At 34.8% G+C, this 24824-nt stretch overlaps 2 protein-coding genes and 2 non-coding genes across 7 annotated transcripts in view; 1 reads left to right on the plus strand and 3 right to left on the minus strand.

Moving 5' to 3' along the window:
• Window positions 1–24824, minus strand: part of LOC145689918 (tRNA N(3)-cytidine methyltransferase METTL6) — a 249456-nt gene that overhangs the window by 222048 nt on the left and 2584 nt on the right. For 2 of the 4 annotated variants that reach the window (XM_081764269.1, XM_081764267.1), the window contains exons 2-5: window positions 24405–24581; window positions 19849–19902; window positions 15887–15956; window positions 13076–13143 (exon numbers count right to left, since the gene is read on the minus strand). In XM_081764269.1, coding sequence (XP_081620395.1) covers window positions 24410–24581 — 172 coding nt within the window. In that variant the 3' untranslated portion in view covers window positions 13076–13143; window positions 15887–15956; window positions 19849–19902; window positions 24405–24409. The remainder of the gene's footprint in view (window positions 1–13075; window positions 13144–15886; window positions 15957–19848; window positions 19903–24404; window positions 24582–24824) is intronic. The other 2 variants (XM_081764270.1, XM_081764268.1) reach the window with 1 other exon arrangement.
• On the plus strand, window positions 1064–11967 carry LOC145689917 (uncharacterized). The gene is made up of 2 exons (XM_081764266.1): window positions 1064–6750; window positions 9639–11967. The coding sequence occupies exons 1-2, from the start codon at window positions 4776–4778 to the stop codon at window positions 9659–9661; spliced, it is 1998 nt and encodes a 665-aa protein (XP_081620392.1). The 5' UTR covers window positions 1064–4775; the 3' UTR covers window positions 9662–11967.
• LOC145691144 (small nucleolar RNA snR60/Z15/Z230/Z193/J17) lies at window positions 13210–13285 on the minus strand. Its single transcript, XR_014132356.1, has one exon. It is a non-coding gene; the product is annotated as a small nucleolar RNA snR60/Z15/Z230/Z193/J17 (small nucleolar RNA).
• LOC145691137 (small nucleolar RNA snR60/Z15/Z230/Z193/J17) lies at window positions 16028–16101 on the minus strand. The gene has a single exon (XR_014132349.1). It is a non-coding gene; the product is annotated as a small nucleolar RNA snR60/Z15/Z230/Z193/J17 (small nucleolar RNA).

A 24824-nucleotide genomic window follows, 5' to 3' on the forward strand; every position in this document is an offset into this window, starting at 1 on the left:
ATCTTAATTTACACTTAATCGTACAATACAACGCGCATTTAGGAAGTTAAATTGCGAAAGTGTTCCAAGATGGAACGAGTAGACAGAGCAGAACGGGTCTGCGAAGAAATCAAGGAGGAACACGTAGATAGGTCTCAGCACGAATACGGTTGTGTGAAGTCAGTAGTGACAGAACTGAAGTACGGTAATCAGGTTTCTGCACGCTAAGAAGCTGTCGGCGTCAAGATACACCGGCTGTTGTGTGAAGTGTATCAAGCAGATGTCTTGAATGAAGATACGGTAAACTGTTGAAAGACAGCAGGTCGCAACAATTTGGACGAAAACCGTAGTGGTCGACCTTCTATGGTTACAACTGAATTGCTGGAAAATGACCAGCAAGTAATTCTGCAGAACCATGGGTTCACGATGTCCGTGACCTCGAAATTACGGACTTCTACCTGTTCCTTCACCTGAAGCTTTCTTTCTGGCCGGACAATGGTTACAACAGTGCAACCGAGTTGCTGACGGTTGTGCTGTCCTGGTTCCCGTCCTTAGCAGCAGAATTCTTTGACACACGGATACAAAAGCCGGTGCCGTGCTACAAAATGCCTCAACAAGAATGGTGTACATGCTGAATATTAGCTTCTATAATAAACTCCACAGTAATAAAATCATTTTCTTCTGATGTTCGTCTCTCGTTTTATAGTCGATCAGAACAATTTCTGGATGGGACTCCTAATTATCACCCTATATCGAAAAACAAATCACCCTTTAAAATTGCACGATTACGCTAAGAGGAAGCGAGAGAAATTAAATGATAAACGAATTGGTGGCGTGCGAAAGTGGGAGGAAACGGATAAATCCATTGGCACAATATTGTTCAACACAAACTTACACTTCCTGATATCGAATCAGAGACCCCTCATAACAAAGTTCAAATTTTTACCACAGCCATCGTGTTCCCTAGCAATATATCGAAGAGAATAGCAACATATAACACCGTTATACAAGTTGCCGTAGTTTGGTATATATTCAATCTTGAAACACGACGAATTTCTAAACCAATGTTCAAGACAAACGCTTGAATACTGTGGCAAATAATGCAATAAATGAACTTTAGGTCTTAGTTAACATGTAACATCACCAAAATTCAGTTTTCACACTAAATGCTCTCGAAAACTACAAAATTACTTATATGAGTTGTACAACCCGTTTCAGCACTAAAGTTATTAATACATAAAACAGAATTTATTCGTTAACATGTTTATTGCTGTTTCGCATATGTGGCAAACACGGATTTGCATCTACGCTTCACGATCCTCTTCCCGCCAATATCCAAACTACATGACACTAAAAACTGATGGCACAGGGGGCGAATGCCCATGAATTATCATATATTTGTTATGAAATCAATATATCCTTCTAAAATAATGTAAACAAGAAAGAAAAAATAACATCTAGGCGGAGGTTTATTATTAATGTCACCTACAGGGAAGCAAACTGGGAACAAATTAATCAAATAACTATGAGTTTTGATGTTAAACATATTAAATTACTGAAAACATGAAAAAAAATCTTACTTCTGTTTTCAACTACAACTCGAAACTTTCTAAACTACTAACACTCAACGCTTTTCTTAAGCTTTACTTTACAGCATGAGGTCATCTAGCTCGCTCCCTCTACAGAAGATAGATATCATACGACTTCAAACCTGCATTTGTAATAATTAAACCCAACAGTTCTTTCATAATAAGAATTTCCCCAAAATAATAATCATCCATCTGATGATAGAAGCGAGATTTCAAATGAACTATGTGAACATTTGTATGTGTATTTTTTTAACATAAAATACACAGTAGTAATGTGTAAACAGGAAGGAAAAAAATGCTGGATTAGCAAGGAATTAACTTTTTCTTCTTTTTTTTCAATATTGTATAGTGTTCATTTATAAATCAATATGAGTGATGAATATTAATTTACATGCCGATGCTTAAAAGAAAAAATAGCCTATTTTACAAGGAATCCTGATATACGATAGGAAGTTTTCTTTCGATTCTTCTGCATGCCAGCGCTACGATCGCAGTACCGCTCATGCGCACTAGTTACTCTGATCCAAGCAGAACGACGCCATTTTGAGATCGTTTTGTGTTGTCTGTCGTTCGTAGTGATTGTTTATAATGGAATGTTGATCAAAAATCCCGCCGATTGTGAAATTATATTTTGTGATTCGTTTTCTGAATGCGAAGAACGTAACATTCATCGACAAATCTGTGAGGTTTATGGAGAAAATGCAATGAAATGATATTTTCGAGTTTCACGTCCTACGGTTATGCCGGGTAGGCTAAAGGAGACGGTGATAATGAGAAATGAATGGTGGAATGAAGAAAGTGGGAGGAACCCCGAGGAAACCGACGCACACGGTGTTTAGAAAATGCAGTGAGTGATTTAATGGTGAAACGATGGGTTCGACAATTTAAGAAAGGACGTGATCAAGTGCATGGCAAAGAACGATGTGGGCGTCCATCTGTGGTTTCTGATGAACTGGTGAGTGCAGTCAACGAAAGGATTAGAACAACTGTAGTTTTACGATTAATACTCTTAGTCTTGAATTTCCACACATTTCACAAACAGTACTTTACGAGATTGTTACTGAAAAACTAGATTTTCGTAAACTTTGCGCACTATGGGTTCCTAAACTTCATACTGCAGAACACAAAAAACAATGGATGGGCAGCGCACTTTATTTTCTGACACGTTATCATGGTGATGGCGAGAGCTTTTTATCGCAGATAATCACGGGCATGAAACTTGGGCTGCTTATGATACCCCTGAAACGAAACGGCAATCCATGGAACGGACACACTCTTCGCCCCCAACGAAGGTTAAACCAAAGCAATTCTTGACACCCCGAAAAGTCATGTGCATAGTGTTTTGGAACAGACAAGGCATTTTACCGATTGATTTTTTACCATGAGGTGCAACAGCACTAAACAGTGTCTACTAAAATTTAACATTCTCAAGAGCAAATTTGGGTGCGAATTAGGCCGAATTTTCATACTTGCGATAGAAGCATGCTTTGGTTGCGTCTGAAACCGACCATAGACACATGTGGTGGTGAATTTTGACGTTTTATAGAACAAAATTTTCCAGTCTGCACTTATATTTGTAATTTAAAAGAAAAAAAAAAATCATGACCCAAAAGCTAAATTTCGTGACTTTTTCTTGACTTTCATGACTTGTTTCCTGATTTCGTGACCGACAGACACCCTGGTAAAGATGTTTTTGCAAGTCGCTTAACAAAATGCGCCGTTGTAACCCACCCAAGTTTCATAATAAAATGAAACGTTGTAAAGGAAAACTTTTGTGAGATGAAACTCCAGTTTACTGTTAAGTTGGTTCTTTCTCTTGGAGTTGGAAGCACTGCTTAACCTTCGGTTGGATTTGCGCGAGTCGTCGATCGGGATGACGTCACGTTGCAGCCGAGGTTCTGGCTTTAAGCCTGAAGCGCTTTGCAGTGTATAAAATGAGGTAAGAGTGATAGGTCCTCTGAATGAAAATGGGTCGTTAAAATTAATATTCTTTCCGTATAATCGTATAGTTTAGTTAATTTCTTTTGAAATCTATAACAATTCCTGACTATGGTTATTATTTAGAAGACATTATTATTATTCAATATATTTTGGAAGCACTTATTTCTAAAACATTGCGAAAGGAAAAGTAAGAAAGTAAAATAGTTAATTGAATAGTTCATGTTACTGGTTTTGTGTAGGCAGAATTAAGCCTTGAGTTAAAACATGTTGATTCTTGTTTTTCCTTGATAAAACTAAAGAAAAGTCGCCAGTCAGGAAGTTTAATATATGGAAATTACGGAAAATATTAAGGCTAGTGGAGACTTCAAATGAATGATTTATGTCTTTGGTCCGCTTTGAAAAGGAAAAAAAAAAATAAGAGGAATCTATAGAGTTACAGATGAGCTGATGCTCGTAACTCATGTATTTTGACCCATATTTAAGGAATCTTTTCCTCCCACATTTTCATTCCAAAGAAAGCCACTTTGCAGTAACTTCGAGTTCCATACATTTTAATGATATTGTTATATAGGTTTCTAAATTCTATATTTTGGATTTACGATTGGTTATAGTATTTACTTCAGAAATTTTGTTACTTGGAAAAAAAAAAAAATCCTTTTGGGAAAAATGTTACTTGCTAACGGCGATTTCTATTAATGATATTATTACTTGTTAAAATTGTTGAATGTTTTCTATATTACTATTTATATAACACGTTTCGGATTTGTTATAATAAAATTTTCCATTTTGTTAGAAAACTTTTTCCATTTTCAAGTAGTTGTAGACAAATTCCTGATTATCTTAATAGTGATATTTTTGCATACAGTATAAGCCTTTTCCAGTATTGAACCTCACTCTTCACGTCGTCATTATTCTCAGCCGTGGGGGAGTGGAATTCTCCTTTCTCTCTCCTTTTAAAATTCTTATATTCTAAAGGGGGAAGTGGGGTGACGTCCGTTCTCGCAGGACTGTGGGTAGTGGGGGCTATTTAAAGATTATATGTGTATCGTTCATCCGTTACATATATAATTTTTTAAATAAAAATAAATTTTATACACTGCCCTGGAAAGGCAAATTTATGCTGGCTTCGAGGTCCGGTTCGGGGAGGTCCAGCAAAAGTGTTCCCCTTTATATTCTAAAATTTATGTGTATTTCTTTGGTCAAATTAACCTCTAAATTAAATAACATATTTTCATTATACTATGCCTTTCTTGTTGAGTAATATAAATGTTGTATATGAATGTTAATGTAAAATACTTAATACAGTGTTGCCGGGGTCGGATACAAAAATTATGGTTTAGTAGGTCATTGTGTAATAAGCAGATAATTATCGATAAGGTTGTAAAAATAGTAGTAATTATTCTTTTGGTTTCTTTGAGCTTAATATTTTGTGGTGTGCTTGTAAGGATGGCACAGTCAAAGGAGACGCATGTAAAGTATAGATTTTCGGATTCTTCAAGTTCTAGTGGGGATGAATTTCTTGGATATTCTTATGAATTTAGTAATCCTATGTTTGATCATTTAAGGCCTTCAGCCCATATTCAAGTGAATCCTCACGAACCTTTACTAGGTGGTCAAAGTAGACCATTTCAGAATCAAAATTTTAACGTGGATCCACAAAGTAATGTGGGACACAGTACACAGTTTGCGAATTCCTCGCCTAATTTAAGAGCAGGAGGGAGTCAGAGCTTTCAAAATAAATATAGAGATCGACCATTTAATATGGCAGCTTCATTAAATTTAAATTTTGAGAAATTTGCTTCGGAAGGAATCTATAAATCTTTGTTGCATGATATTAATAGTCTACCTATAATAGATGGTACCAATACTGAGTCTACATTTCAGTTTTTATTAAAACTTGATAGTATTGTCAGAGGTAAGGGTTTGCCTTTAGATCTTGTGTTAGTAGCTTGTCTTTCTCGTACAAAAGGAGAAATGCAAGAAGTTATACAATCGTTTATTGGGGACGCTTCCCCTTGGCAAACAGTTTGTAGACATTTAGTGGTGCGATTTATTTCCACTATTGGTAGAACACAATTCTTGCGACTATTTTTCTACGTTCCCATGCGGGAGGATCATTCATTATATGAGTTCGTAGATAATAAATTATCGATTATTCACGTACTTGATATGTCCTTTGATGAAGCCACCATTTGTAGTTTAATTACTAATATGGTAACGCCTTCTGCCCATCAATTTCTAGCTGAAAGAGGTATGCCTATCGATTTAAATCAATTGTATTTAGCTGCAGAACATTATGACGCTTTGCATAGATATAGGAAAGATTATTATCGATTACGTAATCAAGGTAGTAGCGTACGGGACTTGGTACCACCCCGTAAATCATCTTCCTTTATCGGAGCGAAAAACACAAAACAGCAAGTAGTGTTGCAATCTCGTGAACCAATAAATTTACATAAAACTTTAGTTTCTCCAGCTATGTATTCTTTACCATCTAACTATAAAAATTTTGATAAGGCGGAATTTTCTCATAATCATAATTTAGAATCTCAGTACTTAACTCAAAATAACTTAGACTTAAAACAAAATGGTAGTAAATTGGAAAATTTATTAGCGATTCCTGTTTACATTACGGGCATGCGTTTTAAGTGCTTAATTGATACTGGGAGTACGAACTCTTATTTGGCTCGACATCTTTATGATGAACTTAGAAAAAAATGTAAAATAAGAACAGAAAAGGTGAACGTTCAGACGATTGGCTTAGGAAATGTACAAGTAACAGTGGATATGAGAGTAAGACTATATTTTAAAATTGGAAGACACCAATTTAGTGAAATTTTCTTCATCGTGGACTCTAATGAGTTTGATCTTCTGCTTGGAAATGACTTTCATACAAAATACAATTCCGTGATAGACATTGCTGGTAATTTATATAATATAAAAGCTCGGAAGTTAGTGGTTCCTATGATCCGAGCTGATGAACTTTTGTGTGCCCAGACTTCTCTCGCTTCTGCATATACTTCTAGGAATGGGGTGAGTGGAAAGCAGCCGCTATGCGACCTTGGTTGTCCGAAAGCTACACCTCAGCCTAGATCTTTTGGTAATTTCAATCAGAGTTTGACTCCATCGACATCAGTAACCAGAGACAGCGGAGTTAATACCACGTTTGACCCAGGAGTGGAATTCGTTTTTGATCAGTCCATATTGCATCCACCGGAGACTAAACCGGAGGAATCTCAAGGTAATTATACGGTTCCTGATCAATTATTACTATGTGATTCTAATTTACAGGAATATGTTAATAACTTGTTAACTTCATATTCTGATGTTATTGGAAACAAAATTGGTAGAGTAAAAAATTTCACTTACAAAATTGAACTTGCCGAAAAAACTCCCATTCGATTGCAACCTTATCAGCTTCCAACGCATAAGCAAAAGGAATTAGATTCTTTTATTGCCCAGCTTTTAAAAGACGATATTATAGAGGAAGTAGATTATTCTCCCTATACGTCACCCTGCTTTCTAGTAACAAATTCAGACGGAAGCAGGCGGCTTGTAATTTCATACGGAGAGGTGAACAAAAAGGTGATGGTAAACAGCTATCCTTCTCCTAACATGGAGAATGTAATATCTAGTATTTCGGACAACAATATCTTTTCAAAACTTGATTGTAAATCTTGTTTTCATCAAATTCCTCTGTCTGAAGAGAGTAGAAATATTACTGCTTTTGTGACAAAAAACAAAATCTATCGATATAAATCGGTACCAATGGGATTAGTATTATCACCTTTTGTTTTAAGTAATTTGATGTCAAAAGTCTTTGAAGGGTTAATTGGTAAGAATTTAGAGATATATTTTGATGACATAATTTTATTTAGCAAAGATATTGAGAGTCATAAAGCTCTATTAGAGGAGGTATTATCTCGACTAAGAAATTGGGGAATTACTATTTCAGAAAAGAAGTCCTGTCTATTTCAAACTAGTATTAAATATTTAGGGTTTCGTTTTGAAAATGGCAACATGTCAATAGACCCTGAGAGAATTAAAGCTATCCAGGAGATACCAAAACCAAAGAATAGAAAAGGAGTGAACAGAATATGTTCATTTTTCTCGTTCTATTCTAAATTTATTTATGGGTATTCAGAGTTAATTGCTCCCCTTCAAGAATTAAGATCTGTAAAAAAGCCTTTTAAATGGACTAAAGTTCATGATGAAGCCCTACAAAAATTAAAAGATGCCTTTTGTAGTCAGGTCATTTTGAAAGTCCCAGATATGAATTCCAACTTCGTAATACATTGTGATAGCTCTTTGCGTCATTTTTCTGGGGTTCTCAGCCAATATGATTCGGAAGGGAATCTTAGACCTGTATCTATGTTTAGTCGGGCAATTCCACAATCTGACTGGAGTAAAAATATATACGAGTTAGAACTTAAGGCTCTTTCTTTATCTTTGGAAAAATTCGAGTATTATTTGGCAAATCCCTTTGTAGTATATACTGATAGTAAGAGTTTAACTTGGTTACTTAATAACCATAAAAGACAAAGGAGATATGGAACCATGTTAGAGAAAATCTCGAGGTTTAAATTTCGTATAGTCCATGTAAGATCAAAAATAAATAGTATAGCCGATTTCCTTTCAAGGGTTGGAAACCATCTAGAATTCTATACAAAAGATGAAAATACAATGGAAGTCGTAAAAGATCATAATAAAACAGTAAATTTGTCTTTCATTAATTTTTGGCAAAATCCTGTGTTTAATGTGCCTCTTACAGATCACCAGAGGAAGGATCCTGAATTAAGAGAGATTATCAATAGGTTAGAGCAAAAGGAAGAAGTTCCTCCGTATGTATTAAGAAATAAGATCTTGTTAAAAAAGACTAAAGGTAAAGGGAATAATGGATTTAGAATTGTAATACCTAATTCTTTAATTCAGTCGATCATTGAGTATTCTCATTGTCCAATAATTCATGGTGGGCATATGGGATATCGAAAAACCATTGCTAAGGTTGCTGAAAAATATACCTGGCCTACTTTATATCCTGACATTAAGAATTTTATACAATCTTGTCATTTGTGCCAAACCTGTAAAGATTCTAATCGAAAACCTATGGGTCAATATTTTACAAAAAAGGTAATGCACCCAAATTATACTTGGTTTATTGATATTGCAGGGAAATTGCCTAGTAGTTCTGGATTTGAATATATTTTAATTGTCACTGACGCCTATAGTCGTTTTGTCTTTTTAGAACCTTTAAGACGACTAACCTCAAAAATCATCTGTAATAAGTTACAGGAATTATTTCTTCGATACGGCTTTCCTGGTAAAGTCCTAAGTGATGGCGCTTCTTATTTCGTGAGTGATTACTTCTTGAAATTCTTGTATAGCTATGGTATACAGAGTGTAAAATTCTCCCCATATAACCCACAATCGAACAGAGCCGAACGCACGGTGAGATCGGTTAAAAATTTAATTCGTATTTATGTTGATAAGTCTCAACAGAATTGGGCCCAATTACTATCTAAAATTGCTTTTACTATTAACATAAGTATGAATGAAACTACTGGGACTAGTCCATGTGAACTTTATATGGGACGGAAATTTTACCATCCATTAGATGTTAAATGGTTGATGGATTTAGATCTTTTAGACGATGACCAGGATAAAGAGCAAAAATTAGTCAATATAAATAATAACATTGAACGCGCTTGGAAACATAGTGCGAAGGTATATAGTCAAAAACATAGTCCTGTTAATTTAAATATTGATGATTTAGTATTGGTTAAAAGGTTCATGAAAATTTCAGCAGAGAAACATTTCAATCCAAAAATCGCCCCTCAGTGGGAAGGCCCATACCGCCTTATTTCTAAACCGACACCAAATACAGTTTGGCTAGAAAATATTGAAAGACCATATGTTCATATAAAACGCCATGTTCGTTTTTGTAAGAAATATTTTCCACCGAGACAAGTTAATCAACCTAACCCGTAAGGTAACACAGGAAAAAAATGATTTGATGTGAGAATTGAGGTTAACTAAATTATTAATATTGTACTTATATATATATTTATATATTTTAGGATGTTTGTTCGAACAAATTTTGTGTTTTGTATATTTTTTTTATTCCTGCAGGAATGCCTCGTCCGAGAAAGTGAGAGGTCAACCCTTTTCATTTTGTAAATACCTCATCATCATCCTTTGTGTATGTTATGTAAGGAATTGGAAAATTTACTGTAGAAGTTTGTAAAGAAGGCGTTAGCATTTGAATATTTATGGAAGATTTGGTAATGTATTGAAATTATTTTATTATTCAACTTGGGATTTGTTATGGTTAGGAATTTTTTTTTGACCGACCCTCGGATATTATGTAACCCACCCAAGTTTCATAATAAAATGAAACGTTGTAAAGGAAAACTTTTGTGAGATGAAACTCCAGTTTACTGTTAAGTTGGTTCTTTCTCTTGGAGTTGGAAGCACTGCTTAACCTTCGGTTGGATTTGCGCGAGTCGTCGATCGGGATGACGTCACGTTGCAGCCGAGGTTCTGGCTTTAAGCCTGAAGCGCTTTGCAGTGTATAAAATGAGGTAAGAGTGATAGGTCCTCTGAATGAAAATGGGTCGTTAAAATTAATATTCTTTCCGTATAATCGTATAGTTTAGTTAATTTCTTTTGAAATCTATAACAATTCCTGACTATGGTTATTATTTAGAAGACATTATTATTATTCAATATATTTTGGAAGCACTTATTTCTAAAACATTGCGAAAGGAAAAGTAAGAAAGTAAAATAGTTAATTGAATAGTTCATGTTACTGGTTTTGTGTAGGCAGAATTAAGCCTTGAGTTAAAACATGTTGATTCTTGTTTTTCCTTGATAAAACTAAAGAAAAGTCGCCAGTCAGGAAGTTTAATATATGGAAATTACGGAAAATATTAAGGCTAGTGGAGACTTCAAATGAATGATTTATGTCTTTGGTCCGCTTTGAAAAGGAAAAAAAAAAAATAAGAGGAATCTATAGAGTTACAGATGAGCTGATGCTCGTAACTCATGTATTTTGACCCATATTTAAGGAATCTTTTCCTCCCACATTTTCATTCCAAAGAAAGCCACTTTGCAGTAACTTCGAGTTCCATACATTTTAATGATATTGTTATATAGGTTTCTAAATTCTATATTTTGGATTTACGATTGGTTATAGTATTTACTTCAGAAATTTTGTTACTTGGAAAAAAAAAAAAATCCTTTTGGGAAAAATGTTACTTGCTAACGGCGATTTCTATTAATGATATTATTACTTGTTAAAATTGTTGAATGTTTTCTATATTACTATTTATATAACACGTTTCGGATTTGTTATAATAAAATTTTCCATTTTGTTAGAAAACTTTTTCCATTTTCAAGTAGTTGTAGACAAATTCCTGATTATCTTAATAGTGATATTTTTGCATACAGTATAAGCCTTTTCCAGTATTGAACCTCACTCTTCACGTCGTCATTATTCTCAGCCGTGGGGGAGTGGAATTCTCCTTTCTCTCTCCTTTTAAAATTCTTATATTCTAAAGGGGGAAGTGGGGTGACGTCCGTTCTCGCAGGACTGTGGGTAGTGGGGGCTATTTAAAGATTATATGTGTATCGTTCATCCGTTACACCGTGCAATACAGAACAAGCACAGAGGAATGATCTCAAAACATGTGGTTTTCATTCACGACAACGCCCGACCACAGTGCGAATGTGAACAAACAACTCCTTGAAAGTTTTGGCTGGGACTTTTTAGCCCTCCTCCGTTCACTCCCGATCTCGTTCCTAGCGACTTCCATCTCTTCCTGCATCAGAGGTCTTTCCTTGGTGGTAAGCGCTTTAACAATGATGAAAAGTTAAAAGAACATGTTATCACAGGCGGCAACATTCTATGGCGCAGGAATACATAAACTTATACCACGCTATGAAAAATGCCTGGAAAATTACGGGAGCTATGTGGAAAAGTACTGTAAGTGTTATTGATTTTTGTGCAATACATTGCTTTCTTTATCTGTACTCGATTTCTCTTTTTATTTACCAAACGAAACTTACTTTCCGAACAAACTTCGTAATTATAATGCTACAACTCAACCTTATATCGGAAAATAAATAGACCGTTCTTTAACGTCTCACGATTACGCTCCTTAGGCTAAAAAGAAGCGAATGATTAATGAAATTAAATTACTATGAACGTCTTGGTAGAATGAGAAAGTGGGAGGAAATGGTTCAACTCAGAGAATATCTATTTATGTGATGATGTACTGTACAAACTCGCGCATGGCCTGGAATCGAACAAATTGATTTCTCCCAACAGAGGTGAGCGCTTTACCACTGTGACCCCTAGCACTGGATCGGAGAGAACTGTTGCTTTTCTGCACAATAACAACATTACAAAAGATACCGTAAGTTCAGTATCTTTAATCACGAAAAGCTATCAACTATCACTAATGTTGAAGAAGTGAGCGTTTAATTATTAGGACAAATATTGTAAGTAATAAAGAACTACTCATTTTTAGTTCTAAGCTTTAATCTCGTAGAATTCAGCTTTCATACTACATTCTCTTTTAAACCAAAAAATATTGATTGGAAGTGCTTTAATGTCCCTATTCAGCATGAAAGCTATAGATTAGACAGAATTCATACAGTAAGTGGAATCAGAATTACTATCTCAAGGTTTATAGTACCGTCACATGGAGAGCGAATCCGAAAACAGAATTATCAAGTAATGATATTTCATGAAGACAAACATTTCATGTCAACTTTATACTCTTCAAAGGTTTTCTCGTGTTTAGGTTCTACAACTGACAGAAAAAAAAAAAAAAGAACGAACTACACTTATCAGAAATTTTATTCCAAGTTTTACGTACAGGAAGAACATCAAATTAGCCAGTGACAACAGTCAAAGAGTGAAAAAGTGATTGACTGGACCGAGACAAATCCAGGACCTCCGGCATACCGTCCCGATGATTAACCACTCCCAAAACAGCCACTCACTTTCTCACTCTCCAGGTCTCTGCTCTCCACTCGGGCTACGTAGGTTCTACCACAGACTCTTGCTGTGCTTGGACAATCCCAGTCTGGGAAGCGGCCTGGGTGGTATAGTGGTTAACGCACCGGCACGGTATGCCGGAGGTTCCAGATTCGAGACTCGGGCTGTTATTGAATTCACATCTACAGAGGATATGGTGTGTTAAAAAATCAGTTGTTTTCTCTTTCATTAATATCTAGCTAGTGATAAGCCTATAAACCGTGCATCATACTGTAAGAAATCTAGTTCATTAGAGTTATTCTTTCCATTACACTCTAATGAAGGTTCCTCAGGAGCGCAGATAAAAAGTGATCGACAAAGGTGTGAGCACAAACGAAATTCAACCACCTCTTAATACAAAATAATACTTCATATTTTAGTTATTACTCTACAATATTTATCAGCACTTATAAAGAAAGCAATATATTAGGCAAAAGATCTTATCAAACTCATTTCAATGACTACTGATTTTATCCATAATTCAAAATATTTCTAACCTAAGAGCACCAAATAAGTTGCTTACCTTAACAATTCAAGCCATCTAGCTAGCTCGTCTTATCTGCAGAAGGCAAGTTATCAAGTACCCTGCATCTGTAATAATAAATTGGAACTGCCAGTTTTCATTATAATAAGAATTTTCTTAAAAATAATATTAATCCACATACGTCAGATAGGAGCGAAAGACAACTATCACTTAGTATCAACTGAACTATGCGATCATCATAGTATGTGTATTTTTTGATAAAATATACTTCCATAGAATACATAGTAATAATGTAAGAACAAGTTTTGAAAGTTGTTTATTGAACAAAGCCGAAAAATAAAATAAAATTACTACTACTACTAATAATAATAATTGCCTGGCTACCGAAGAATTAACTATTTCTGTGTTTTTCCAATACTGTACAATGTTTATTTATGATCAGGGATAAAACTGAGGGGAAACAGGGAGGATATCTATGGCGTTCCTCCACTTCCTTAAAAATTATAATGAGCAAAGATAGGCACGGGGAATGGCATGACGTAATGCGTCCCCCTACCTTTTCAGATCCACTTTTACCTTTGTTTATAATAAAACGTCGAAATCTTAATCTATACGCTGATGCTTATAAATCTCAGTACTTACTTCAAAAACATAATATTATCAAAATCAAACATAATATAATCATAATCATAAGAATCAGCATTACATCGAAAAACGTATTCTTTAATTTAACGTCTCAAGACTACGTTCTTTAGCCTAAATGAACACCTGTGATTAATTAAAGCGAATAATTATGAAAGAATGGTGGAATGAAGAAGTGGGAGGAAACAGGAAAACCCATAGACACAAAGGGGTTACAAGGTAAGATTCTAAGTTTTAAACTACGTACATAAGAGAACAGGGAAGTTATTTTAAGTAAACGTGCACACACATGTTTACAACAAATTCATACCCTGGAGATGAATCAGAAACCTCTCACAGTACAAGTGAGCTCTTTGCTAGTGAACTTTCATGCTTCTTAGCACTACATGAAAAGATTTGCAATAAACAGCATTGCTTTTCTGCCTAATAACACCACTTCTAAGTAACAAGTACCGTGGTTCAGTACATATTCAACCATGGAAGACGAACAACACACCCTGATGTTCAACAGGTAAGCGTTTAACTGCTGAGACAACATGACAAATAATAAACTGTATTTCTAAGTTGTAATTTATCAGTTATACGATAATCTCAGAATTTAGATTTCGTACTGAATGCTCTTTAAAACCAAAAATTATTGATTGAAGCTTAATATTCCTTCCCAGTGTTAAAGCTAGACGAAACCTGCTACGTAAGTAGGATCCGAATCACTACTTCGATTATTTTAGTTTGTTGATTTTAAGAGAAACTCTTCAATCTGAACCGTAATACGTACAAGAAATCTTAAATGGAAATATATAATTATACATATCAATTACAACAACTGAAGTCTTTTTGAAATTATTGGATTATTTATTAAACAGATCTCAGCTTGATATACGAAGAGTCGATTGGACCTAGATTCGAACCCAAGTTTGCGGCTCATCGCACCGATGCATTCGTCGCTACGCTACCCTGTACTCTTCTTAAATGCTTACACATCCTAACACTCAGAGAGCACCACTGGTGTTCTTGTAGTCTGAGTGGTTAAGCACAATTTTAAGAGTAATGGAATGAACTTCAAGGCCACTTATATAAGATCAGTTATTTCACAACTATTAGTTACCATATTATCTGAATTTTGCATTGTATAACGAATCGTTATTTAGTTTACTTCTAGGACGATTACTTTTAATATTTACGTAATATATACACGTAAATATTTAAAAGTAATATAGTAAAAGTTAAGCATATATTAACGAAACGACTGGTAGGTTACTTATGAGAAAAGACAGTGCATGTTTTGTATTTGAAGAATGTTGGCCGACACTAATCTTTTAACCAAGGACATACTTCACTAACTTAGCTTTAAAGAATGTACTTACTTGTATTTCCCTGTTTGTCTTTTTGAAATGTATTTTTTCCCTGTACGTTCTTAAATGATTACAACTTTAGACACGAGCATTTATTTTTTTAATTTTCCTTTTATGATTATATATACACACAGACACACATCTCCATCTCAAGATTTGAGCATAGTTTTGGAAGATGATAGTACGTAAAGCTATGGACTGCGCTCGGGAACAGGCAACGTCACAACCCTATATATACTGAGTGGCATCAATTAATGAACATTGGCAGTTGTACCAGTAACAGTGCTTCTGACCACATCCAACTTCACATCTACGATTTTAATTTTGGCAAGGGTGTGAAACTGGAGAAGTAAGTAAACACCAAATGCTGCGTGAAAGTAAGTAGATCAAGCAAAGACTTCTCAAATGATAACAGAATGCGTATGGAAATTAACCTATGAATGGGACGAGGTTTATCGAGTGGCACGCACGCTTTAAGAGAGCAAAGCGTCAGCTGGAACAGAGAAAGCACCATTCCGCACTTTTTCCATTTATTCCAAGCCTTCAATGCTGAAGGTTCGGAGTTCGTTTATGGGGATAAAATCCACAAACAAAACAAGTCTTCGTAGTGGAAAAACCCAGATTTCTAGATCTGAAGAAAGCGAGACAGAGTCGCACTAAACTATATGAAAGAGAGTCTACTGCTTATTTTTTCCGAACCAGAGGAATTATCAAATAACGATATCTCAATAATATATGCAAAATTCCTTATAAAAATTATTTGAATGCCTAATCAATATTTAACGCATAATTCACCGTTTCTATTACGAACTCAAAAGTTTCTAAAACAAGGATTATTTAGTTTTTTTAAGCTTACCTTGCAACTTAAGAAGCATCTAACCGCTCTGTCGAAGGAAGAATCAATATACCGTACTTCAAAGCTGCATCTGTAAAAACAATGAATTGAAACTCACGGTTCTTTCATTAAAATAAGAATTTTCATAAAATAATATTAATCCACATACATCAGATAGGAGCGAAAGACAACTATCACTTAGTATCAACTGAACTATGCGATCATCATTGTATGTGTACTTTTGAACATAAAATATAGTCAAACAGATAATAATCATATAAAACCCAAATTTTGAACCATTTTATTGGACAAAAAGGAAAAAAAGAAAAAAGCCGGACTACCGAAGACTAATTTTTTCTGTATTTTCCCAATCTTGTACCGTATTAATTTATAAATCTCTAAGTGTTAAAACGTTATTTTATACATTGATACTTAAACAAATAACTCATCCTAATTTACAAGTAATTCTAATATATGAAGCGAATTCAGAAATCAAGTTGCAAAATTATCCCAAGATGACACGAGTGGTGACAGCAAAATCAGTCTGCGCAGGAGCAGAGGAGAAACACGTAGCCATAACGTGACGAAAGCACAGTAGCTAAAGTCAGTGATATGAGAACTTGTGGTTTAATGATTTTGTAAGTTAAATGTACTGAAGTTTATAACCTTACGGAGATGCTATACAGTTTTGAGGCTATGAAATGGTGATTTTGGTTTTCATCGACCTTTTCGCTATTCGAATTGGTATGGTCCCCCTAGTGATCGGTTAACAAAGACTCTACTATATCTACTTTAAGCATAGAAGAATATAAAGCGAATTATGGCTAAACGAAATGGAAAATAAGTTCATAAATGCATGTATTCTGTGGTTTAAATTCGACGTATTTTATTTATATTCTACACAACTTTCTTTAATCTATGTTCTTTCCCATTCTCCAAACAACGCAAAAGGTTCGCCTTGTGAGAGTCATAGTGTAATAAAGAGGTTTATAAATACGAAAAAGTATATACTTTTGTTTATTTGTGAAGTAAAGAAAGAAAAGGTGATTACATGTTCTGCTCTAAAATAACAAAAATAATTTTAATTACAATCAATATGAACAGGTACTTATTTTACCTCCGACCCTGCCTGTCAATAATGAAGTTTTCCCTCTGTTATACCCAAAATTGACAGTAGCTTATTTTCTTTTAATGAACATAATTAAGTTCATAGTGTTCCAACGGAGAACGAAACACAAGATAAATTTTATACCGAAACTAAATTATTTTCCTGTTTTTTGGTTCACAAAAGTTTTTTGTTTTACTGTTAATTTGAATTTATGCAACCTGTAAAATGCATATGGACAAGATGAATAATTTTCAGGTCCTATGTAAGATGGTTAGGCAACCAAGTGATGCTTCTACTTCCAGATGTTGGGGGTTGCATAAGTTACACATGCTGTCCATTCATGAAATGGCAGTTTGAAAACCAATCAAGACGGCCTGGACTACAAGTAATGAATGTTCTGAGTACTTTTTTTCTTTTAATTGCAGAATCCATTACAAGAAAACAAAAGTGGTACTTCAATAAGGAAATCAGAAAAAGAGGAAAAAGCTGAAACTTCAATAATTAAAAAAAAAATCGGCTTCTTATGAAAAAAAAAAATCCACTCTGAACAGCTGGCTCTAGCCAAAACTGTATTCAACCATTTATTTGTACTAAAACTATGAACATGAAATTATGACTACGAAAGATAATATACAAGCCAGCTTACCGCTGCATCTTCAGTTTTCATTATAAATAGTGATGTCTGAAGAAACAAAGTAGGAAAAAGAATTCTCTTCACTTTTCTGCAAAGTGTAGCAATTTCCCTGACTCGACATATTTTGAAACATATCCCTAAACTTACCCGACTGACGTCGAGTTACGTGTCAACCCTGTACGCGGACTGGGGAATAATGCTACAAAGTCGAATAATACTGTAATCAGTTATTTTAGCAACATACGAATTCGTGACAACGTAAAGCACAAACATCTTTACAATAAATAAGCACTGGCTGCAAAGTTTTCAGTCTATCAAGCACACGTTACGACTACTACGTATTTACAACTGATTGTCTGGTCACGTGGCAGCAGTTTGCGATCCAACAACATTTAGAGTAGTTTCTTCGACTACATTTCGTATTTTGTACACATCTTAATTTAGTTCTTAGTTATTCAATTCCCTTCACACTTGCATGTGATATACGTCCGAATGTGTATCCTCAGTAACTTCTGTATACTACGAGCGACTTTTTAAACATTAACAATTTCAAATAAGAGCTCTTGAAAGATTTGTAACAATTTATGGGAGACTTGGATTTACATTAAACACTCAAATCAATGCTTCTCCTTGCTGTTTTAATGAATCATCACTATTGTAGCCATTAGTCTTTCCAATTATATGCTTTCTGTTTATCCTCTTTCAACCTAGTTAAGTAACCACCTCAACAAAGGAATATTTCGAACACTAGGGATGTATTATAATTTTGATTCTCACAATTCTGCCCTTCACGCTCAGCAAGGAGGTGATGCTAGAACTAAAAAGACCACGATTTTTCGCCTTCGGGGAATCCGAAAGACTTGGTAAAAATATGACGATGTGCGAATATAGGCCAACACATTATAACATTTTTAACAGAGAAACATTATTATAGTTTGGTATAGAGTAGGAGTAACACGTGTTACTCGCAATTATGTAACTTTATTTCAGAATACCGACAATAAAACAAAGTGAGAATACGATGCACAAATGAAGCACACTGATGACCTATGTAAATATCTGAACGTGTTTTCGTGATACGAAGCATAGACATACAGTTGTATAATAGATATTCCGACAAACACAAAAGCAAGTTACATACACATGCGGATTCCCTGCGTGCCAAGCGGCTAGGAGACTCATGCCTAGTGCACGTGAGCCTGATTCGAGTCTCGATTTTGACACATTCAGACATTTATATGATATATCAGTGTCTATGCTATATATGGAGCCTTGGGCTGTATGGTTCAGACTTGGGACATTACAGAAGTTAGAAAAGAAATATTTAGAGAGCTTCGAAATATGGTGTTGGAGTAAAATGGAGAAGATAAAACGGACAAAGAGAGGAACAAACGAATATTTTTAAAACGGATAGGAGAGAAGAGGACGCTTTTAACCAGCCTCGTCCGTAGGAAGGCCAACTGGATTGGACATATCTTGCGAAGAAATTGTCTTCTTCATACCGCCATAGAAGAAAAGATGCAAGGACAGCGAGGAATAGGAAGAACACAACTGATCGATGATTTGAAAGCTAGAAGAAAATATTGGAAGTTAAAAGAGGAAGCTGAAGATCGAGAAACGCAAAAGAAACCTTTCCAGGCCCAAATCTAAATTTGAAAAATCCCCTCATTAGTCCCAGAACCTGCAGAGAGGCAGAATAATTAATAATAATAATAATAATAAATATACGTATATATCAGTGGTGAGATCTGAACACGGATCCTCCAGTTATCAGGCACATATGTCACTTCTACTGCACACCAAACAATAATTACATTTTCTGTTACAAACTTATTTTGCCATACCAAGTGGTGCTGTCAGTCATGTTTTTACTGAGCCCCACAGCCGAAAAAAACTCTGCAGATTAAAGCACATATGTTTTAATCTTCTTTTTACCTGTCATCACTTCTTGCTGAACACGGTCGGGAGTTTTACAACACATGATATAATCTGATAGAACTGAATTTACTGTAGACCTGCTTTTCCTGTATGTATTATACTGTGGAAATAGTTTAATAAGCCCTCTTTTATCCAATGTTATTTTGGACTACTATAAACAATATTGTACAATGCTACACAACCGAAATCTGTTCAAAAACAAAAAGATACTTCATAAATTGGGCATTTATAATCACTAATTTTATTCACTTACATTACAAATTCTAGCTGGAATTGAGTTAGATTCGAAACATCAATACTTACTTCAATCTACATGACTTCTTGTCTGAGTTGACTTATTTCTTCTGATCGGATGTCCTGTAATTATAAAAACTGTGTTCAGAAAACAATAGTACCAACACATGATACATGAATACTTTCGTATTTTCAACATAATTTCAATCAGCTAGAGCTAATGAAACATCACATATTCAGTTTAGTAGAGTTGATCATCATATTGAATGCCAAAAGGACTTTTTTTTTTTTTTTTTTTTTTTTTAGTTTCAAATAAAATTATGAAAAATACTATTATATTAACAGAAGCGTAGCCATAGGGACTGACCCAACTCAAGCCCCTTCGCACCATGTCAGTACATGATATCGAAAACTCATTCTGCTTACCTGTAGTACGTTCCATGTGTGGTCCTCAACTTTATCTATATATATATATATATATATATATATATATATATATATATATATATATATATATATATATATATATATATATTCACAAGAAACGAACATAGCGTTCAGAAGAGAAAGTGTGGTACTCTGCATTATTTCTATGGTTCGCCGCAGAGGTGCTAGCTTCCCGGAATTCTCTGGGACATGCAAATGTACGAGGATCATTTCATAAATATTGCACAGGGTGACAACACTAAAAAATGAATGATGAAATCGCAGTGAAACTTCTTATCAGTTAGGTTTGAGTCCTTCAAGCAGTAAAACGTGTGCTTGTAACCCTGTAGCTCTCTAGTGTTTTGTAATAACAAGTGTCGGAAATGGAGGCCTCACGTGCCTCGGGTAGACTGTTGAAGAGCAAGGATTACACATTAGGTTCGAAACTTTGAATGGCAAAAACTCAACCAAATTATCGCTACTGACAAAACATGACTCAGAGATCACAATCGAACGGATAGAAAGGTTCATCTTTCCCATGACCAAAAATCGACAAACTCTATTGAATGTCAAACACATTATCATCTTTGCTTACGATCAATAAGGAACCACCACACAAAAAATTTGCATGTGGAAAAAGTGTCACAGCAGTAGTGTCGTGACTCCTTGCAAAAACTGGACACAAAAATGCACAAGCCCGATCTCACTTGCTCGAGGCTGCTACTCATTCTCTAAGCCCTCATTGCGGGAGAGTTATGATTGAAAAGCTACACGAATATAATTGGAAAGCGTTACCTCATGCTCCATGGAGTCCGAACGTGAGTCCATCAGACTCTGACCCATTCCCAAATTTGAAACAACCTATACGTGGATAATTTTCAATCTCTAGAAATTGCTGCCGCTTGCCCGAGCCACTCGACAGCTAAACTAAAATGATGTCTTACTTGAACACTAGTTTCCTGGACAATACGAGTCGGCCATTAAAGCAATAGAAGCAAAGATACTACCTTGAAGATTTGTAAGAAAACACAACAACAACAACAAATAAATAAATAAATAAAATAAAAATTAAAAAAAAAAAAAAAACATGTAAGCAAACAAATAGTAGTGTGCATTATTTATGGAATGACCTCCGTATTTGTAATATTAATAAAGCGGGCATTTGCTGTATTTAAATCTGTAGCTGGTGAATAAGCAGCCTGTACTATATGTACTATATGGTTTTCTTTAATGATTTTGTACAGCGAAATATTAAATGTAACGTAAGATTAAAAAGTATGTAAATAACTGCATACCGAGGGTAGTGAAGTCTGGGACCATAGTGAGTAAAGATATGAAAAAACGGAAAAAAGAGGAAGGTTTTGGAAAAAGGTGGTTTTCAACCTAAAATGGTGCATTTTTTCCAATCGCACCAGCTATTTGGGCTCCACCCTAGTAAGGCGCCATGTTAAATGACAATGCAATATTGCCAGTTCAGCAAGCTGTTGGTTCCCTTGGGTTCTCAACAATACATTGTTAAGGAACGGATCTTACGTATTCTAGGTTCCCCTCACACTGCTATGTGGTCGTTCACCGTGCCATTTCTGCATGCCCCTACGTCTCGCTCGAATAGCCTACTGAACTGGGAACGTTACTTTTTTTTTTTTTATTTATTTAACTTAGAGCAATTTACCAGTGTAAAGTCAAAATGGTTGGTGCGATTGGAAAATTTTCATTTTAGAAGGAAAATCACATATTTCCAATGGCCAATGGCCTCGAACTTTTGATACGCTTACAATAATACGCGTATCAAGTAGAAGCACTCATGAATGAAATAAAATATTACAGTATACGTAATAACCTATCAATTACTAAAATTAACTGTAACTAAAATTAATTGCTTGTAACTTTAGTAAGACTTGCTACTTTTGATGATTCCAATTTCTTTCGGATTTTCTCTCTTTATATAAAAATCAATAAAATAAAAAAAATTAATAAATAAAGGTGAGACTTCGCGTATTGAAAGTTTAAATTTGCCTACAAGTCTATCTACAATGTATTCTTCAGTACAACTTAGTAATAGAACATGAATTCAGCTTCCATTAAAAAAAAAAAAAAAAAAACTCTCCATCGTACTTAGCGGTTAGCATACGCGCTTTTGGCGTGGGTACCTGGGTTCGTTTTCCGGCGAGAGCTCATGTAGTTCGGATTCCACGTTAATCAGTAGGTCCACGTCTCATATAGCCTCGCTGCTGAAAGGGATGTTAAGTTAAAATCAACAACTCAACTGGATCTTGACACTCAGAGGTTTTCAACTCGAAACAAAACATTCAACACTTCTAAAGGCATTAAAACATTTCCACAATCGTGTGTGTTTTGTAAAAGTTGTTACCTTCTGTTGTTTGAGTGATGTGCTACGGATGATGTTACTGTTAGGTTTAAGAATATTAGTTGGGGCGAGAAATGTTTTAAATTTGTACTATACTTACTAAAAAGAAATAGAAGTGTGTTGCTAGGTAGATTGTTGTTGTTTATTGAAATTGGGATATACAATTTGAGATTGAATATCAGGACATGGATTAAGGATAATGTCAAATGAGTTAGTGTAAATAAGTAGTAGAAGTTGGTGGTATTTTGTGTATTGGAAGATTACGACATTATGATTAAAGTGTATTATGAGTTTTAAAGAATAAAGGTATTTGAAGGAGGTAACAGGGTTGAAATATATGGAAGCTAGTGAATTTGAATACATCTATTGCTCTGCTGGTAAATGAAATAATTTAATGGAAATTACTTGTAATAATTACAGTAAAAAAGTTTAACAGTTACTACAGGAAGAACACGATATAAAGTTGGGTAACTTAAGAGACTACGTTTTCAGTTAAATAATATATCAGGCAGTCTTTTAACCTACGCTCACTGCGTAAAGGTGAAAAATAATTATTCTCATTCACGTTTTGTCAATAGAAACTAAGTTTTATTATTATTATTTTTTAAATACTTTATGCAGAGCAGCATCATTCGATCTTTGCTGTTTTGTTTAATGAGATTAGCTAATGTGGTCACTTAAATCACTAATGAAGTGAGAGGTACTTCTATTCTGGGTTCACAGTCCACATTTAATTTTTGACAGGAACAGGGACAGATTGCAATAGATGAAGATGGTACAGTCCGCAGCAAAAAACTTGTAACATGAGCATATACGTTTACTGTGAAACTACGCCTAACAGCGCAGGGAAAGAACATAACGTCTAAGTGGCACGAATCACACCAGAAGAAACCTCGGCGTCCTCCCCTGCACACTTATTTTGGAGCAAAAACTTCGTTGTTTCACAATAAACTTACATGTTCATGTTGCAGGTTTTTTGCTGCGGACTGCACAAACCAAGCTTAGATGGACAGTGATCACACGAAAGTAACTTGATGTGATTGCTTCTTTCTAAAGAACAGTGACAATCTTACTGTTAATGTGTAATAGCAGAATTGCACAAATAATCGATTGCTTTTAACTTGATCTCGATTGTACGTTTGAGACACTAAATAGTTCTTTCCAATATGAATGTGTTTCTTATGATGTCTAATAACTGAAGCACATGTGAAAGTTATGGTGGGAGAAACCTTTGTAGAAGGTTATGTTTGGATTAAGCACAGGTCTCTCTTTGCATTCTCCACATCAAAGTCGCCGTCTGCTTTTACAGAAGCGCTGTTAAAATTAATTCAATCACAATATCAAAACACACATCACTATATCTGTGTCAGATTCGTTTGGAAAATATTCTTTCAAACCATAAATAGTCTGTAAGTTTGTTACACATCGTTGGTGGAAAACATGTAAGTCTCCAAGTTGATAATTAAATATCCACTCAACCACATCTGAATTAGTCTTCAGATTCTCACTTTAAATGTTTTTAAAATCTCATTCTTAGCAAATTGAAATTTCCTGACTTCCCATTTTGTCGCCACCCTGGTAAAATAACAAGCCACTAAGGTAACTGAAAAATTATTTAGTGATCTTTTCATCTTATTTAAAGTTATAAGCACAAAATGAATGTTAAAATTATTAAGTTTTGTGGGCGACTATCCTGAGTTCCAATTTCATATAGGATACAATTGCACTTATGATACTTGATCATAACGTACTTTATAAGAAAAAGAGGCACATGTACAGCCCAAATCCTAGATCTATGCATATATTAAACAATCCACATTAAGATGCTAACCTTCTTCAGGACGTTGGATGTAACGGTTTCCGGAATTTTCCTTGAACAAATATCCTGGGAACATCAATATTTTCCTTTTTGTTAATCGTTCTTCTATGGACATAACACAAGCTCAATACTTCATAACCACTGTTAGTGAATAGCCGTTCTACCTCATCTAGGGAAAAGTAATAGGCTCTGAAAAAAAAAAAAAAAAAAAAGGAAAAAAGAAGTTAACCACGTACAAAACTGGATGACTATTTCTAGCACATATATAGAAATTCTGCATCAGATAGGGGCGAAGTTCATACATCATCGTAATTCAACTGAACTATGTGGTCATCATCGCAGTTTTACAAAACTTAAGTCAAGTTCCGTAAACGGTATTCGTTTTGAAAAATTCAGAAATGAGTATTCATCTGTACTTCGACCACAATTGTT

This window comes from Thermobia domestica, chromosome 7, assembly GCF_964235325.1.
Source record: "Thermobia domestica chromosome 7, izTheDome1.hap1.1, whole genome shotgun sequence".
NCBI lineage: Eukaryota > Metazoa > Arthropoda > Insecta > Zygentoma > Lepismatidae > Thermobia > Thermobia domestica.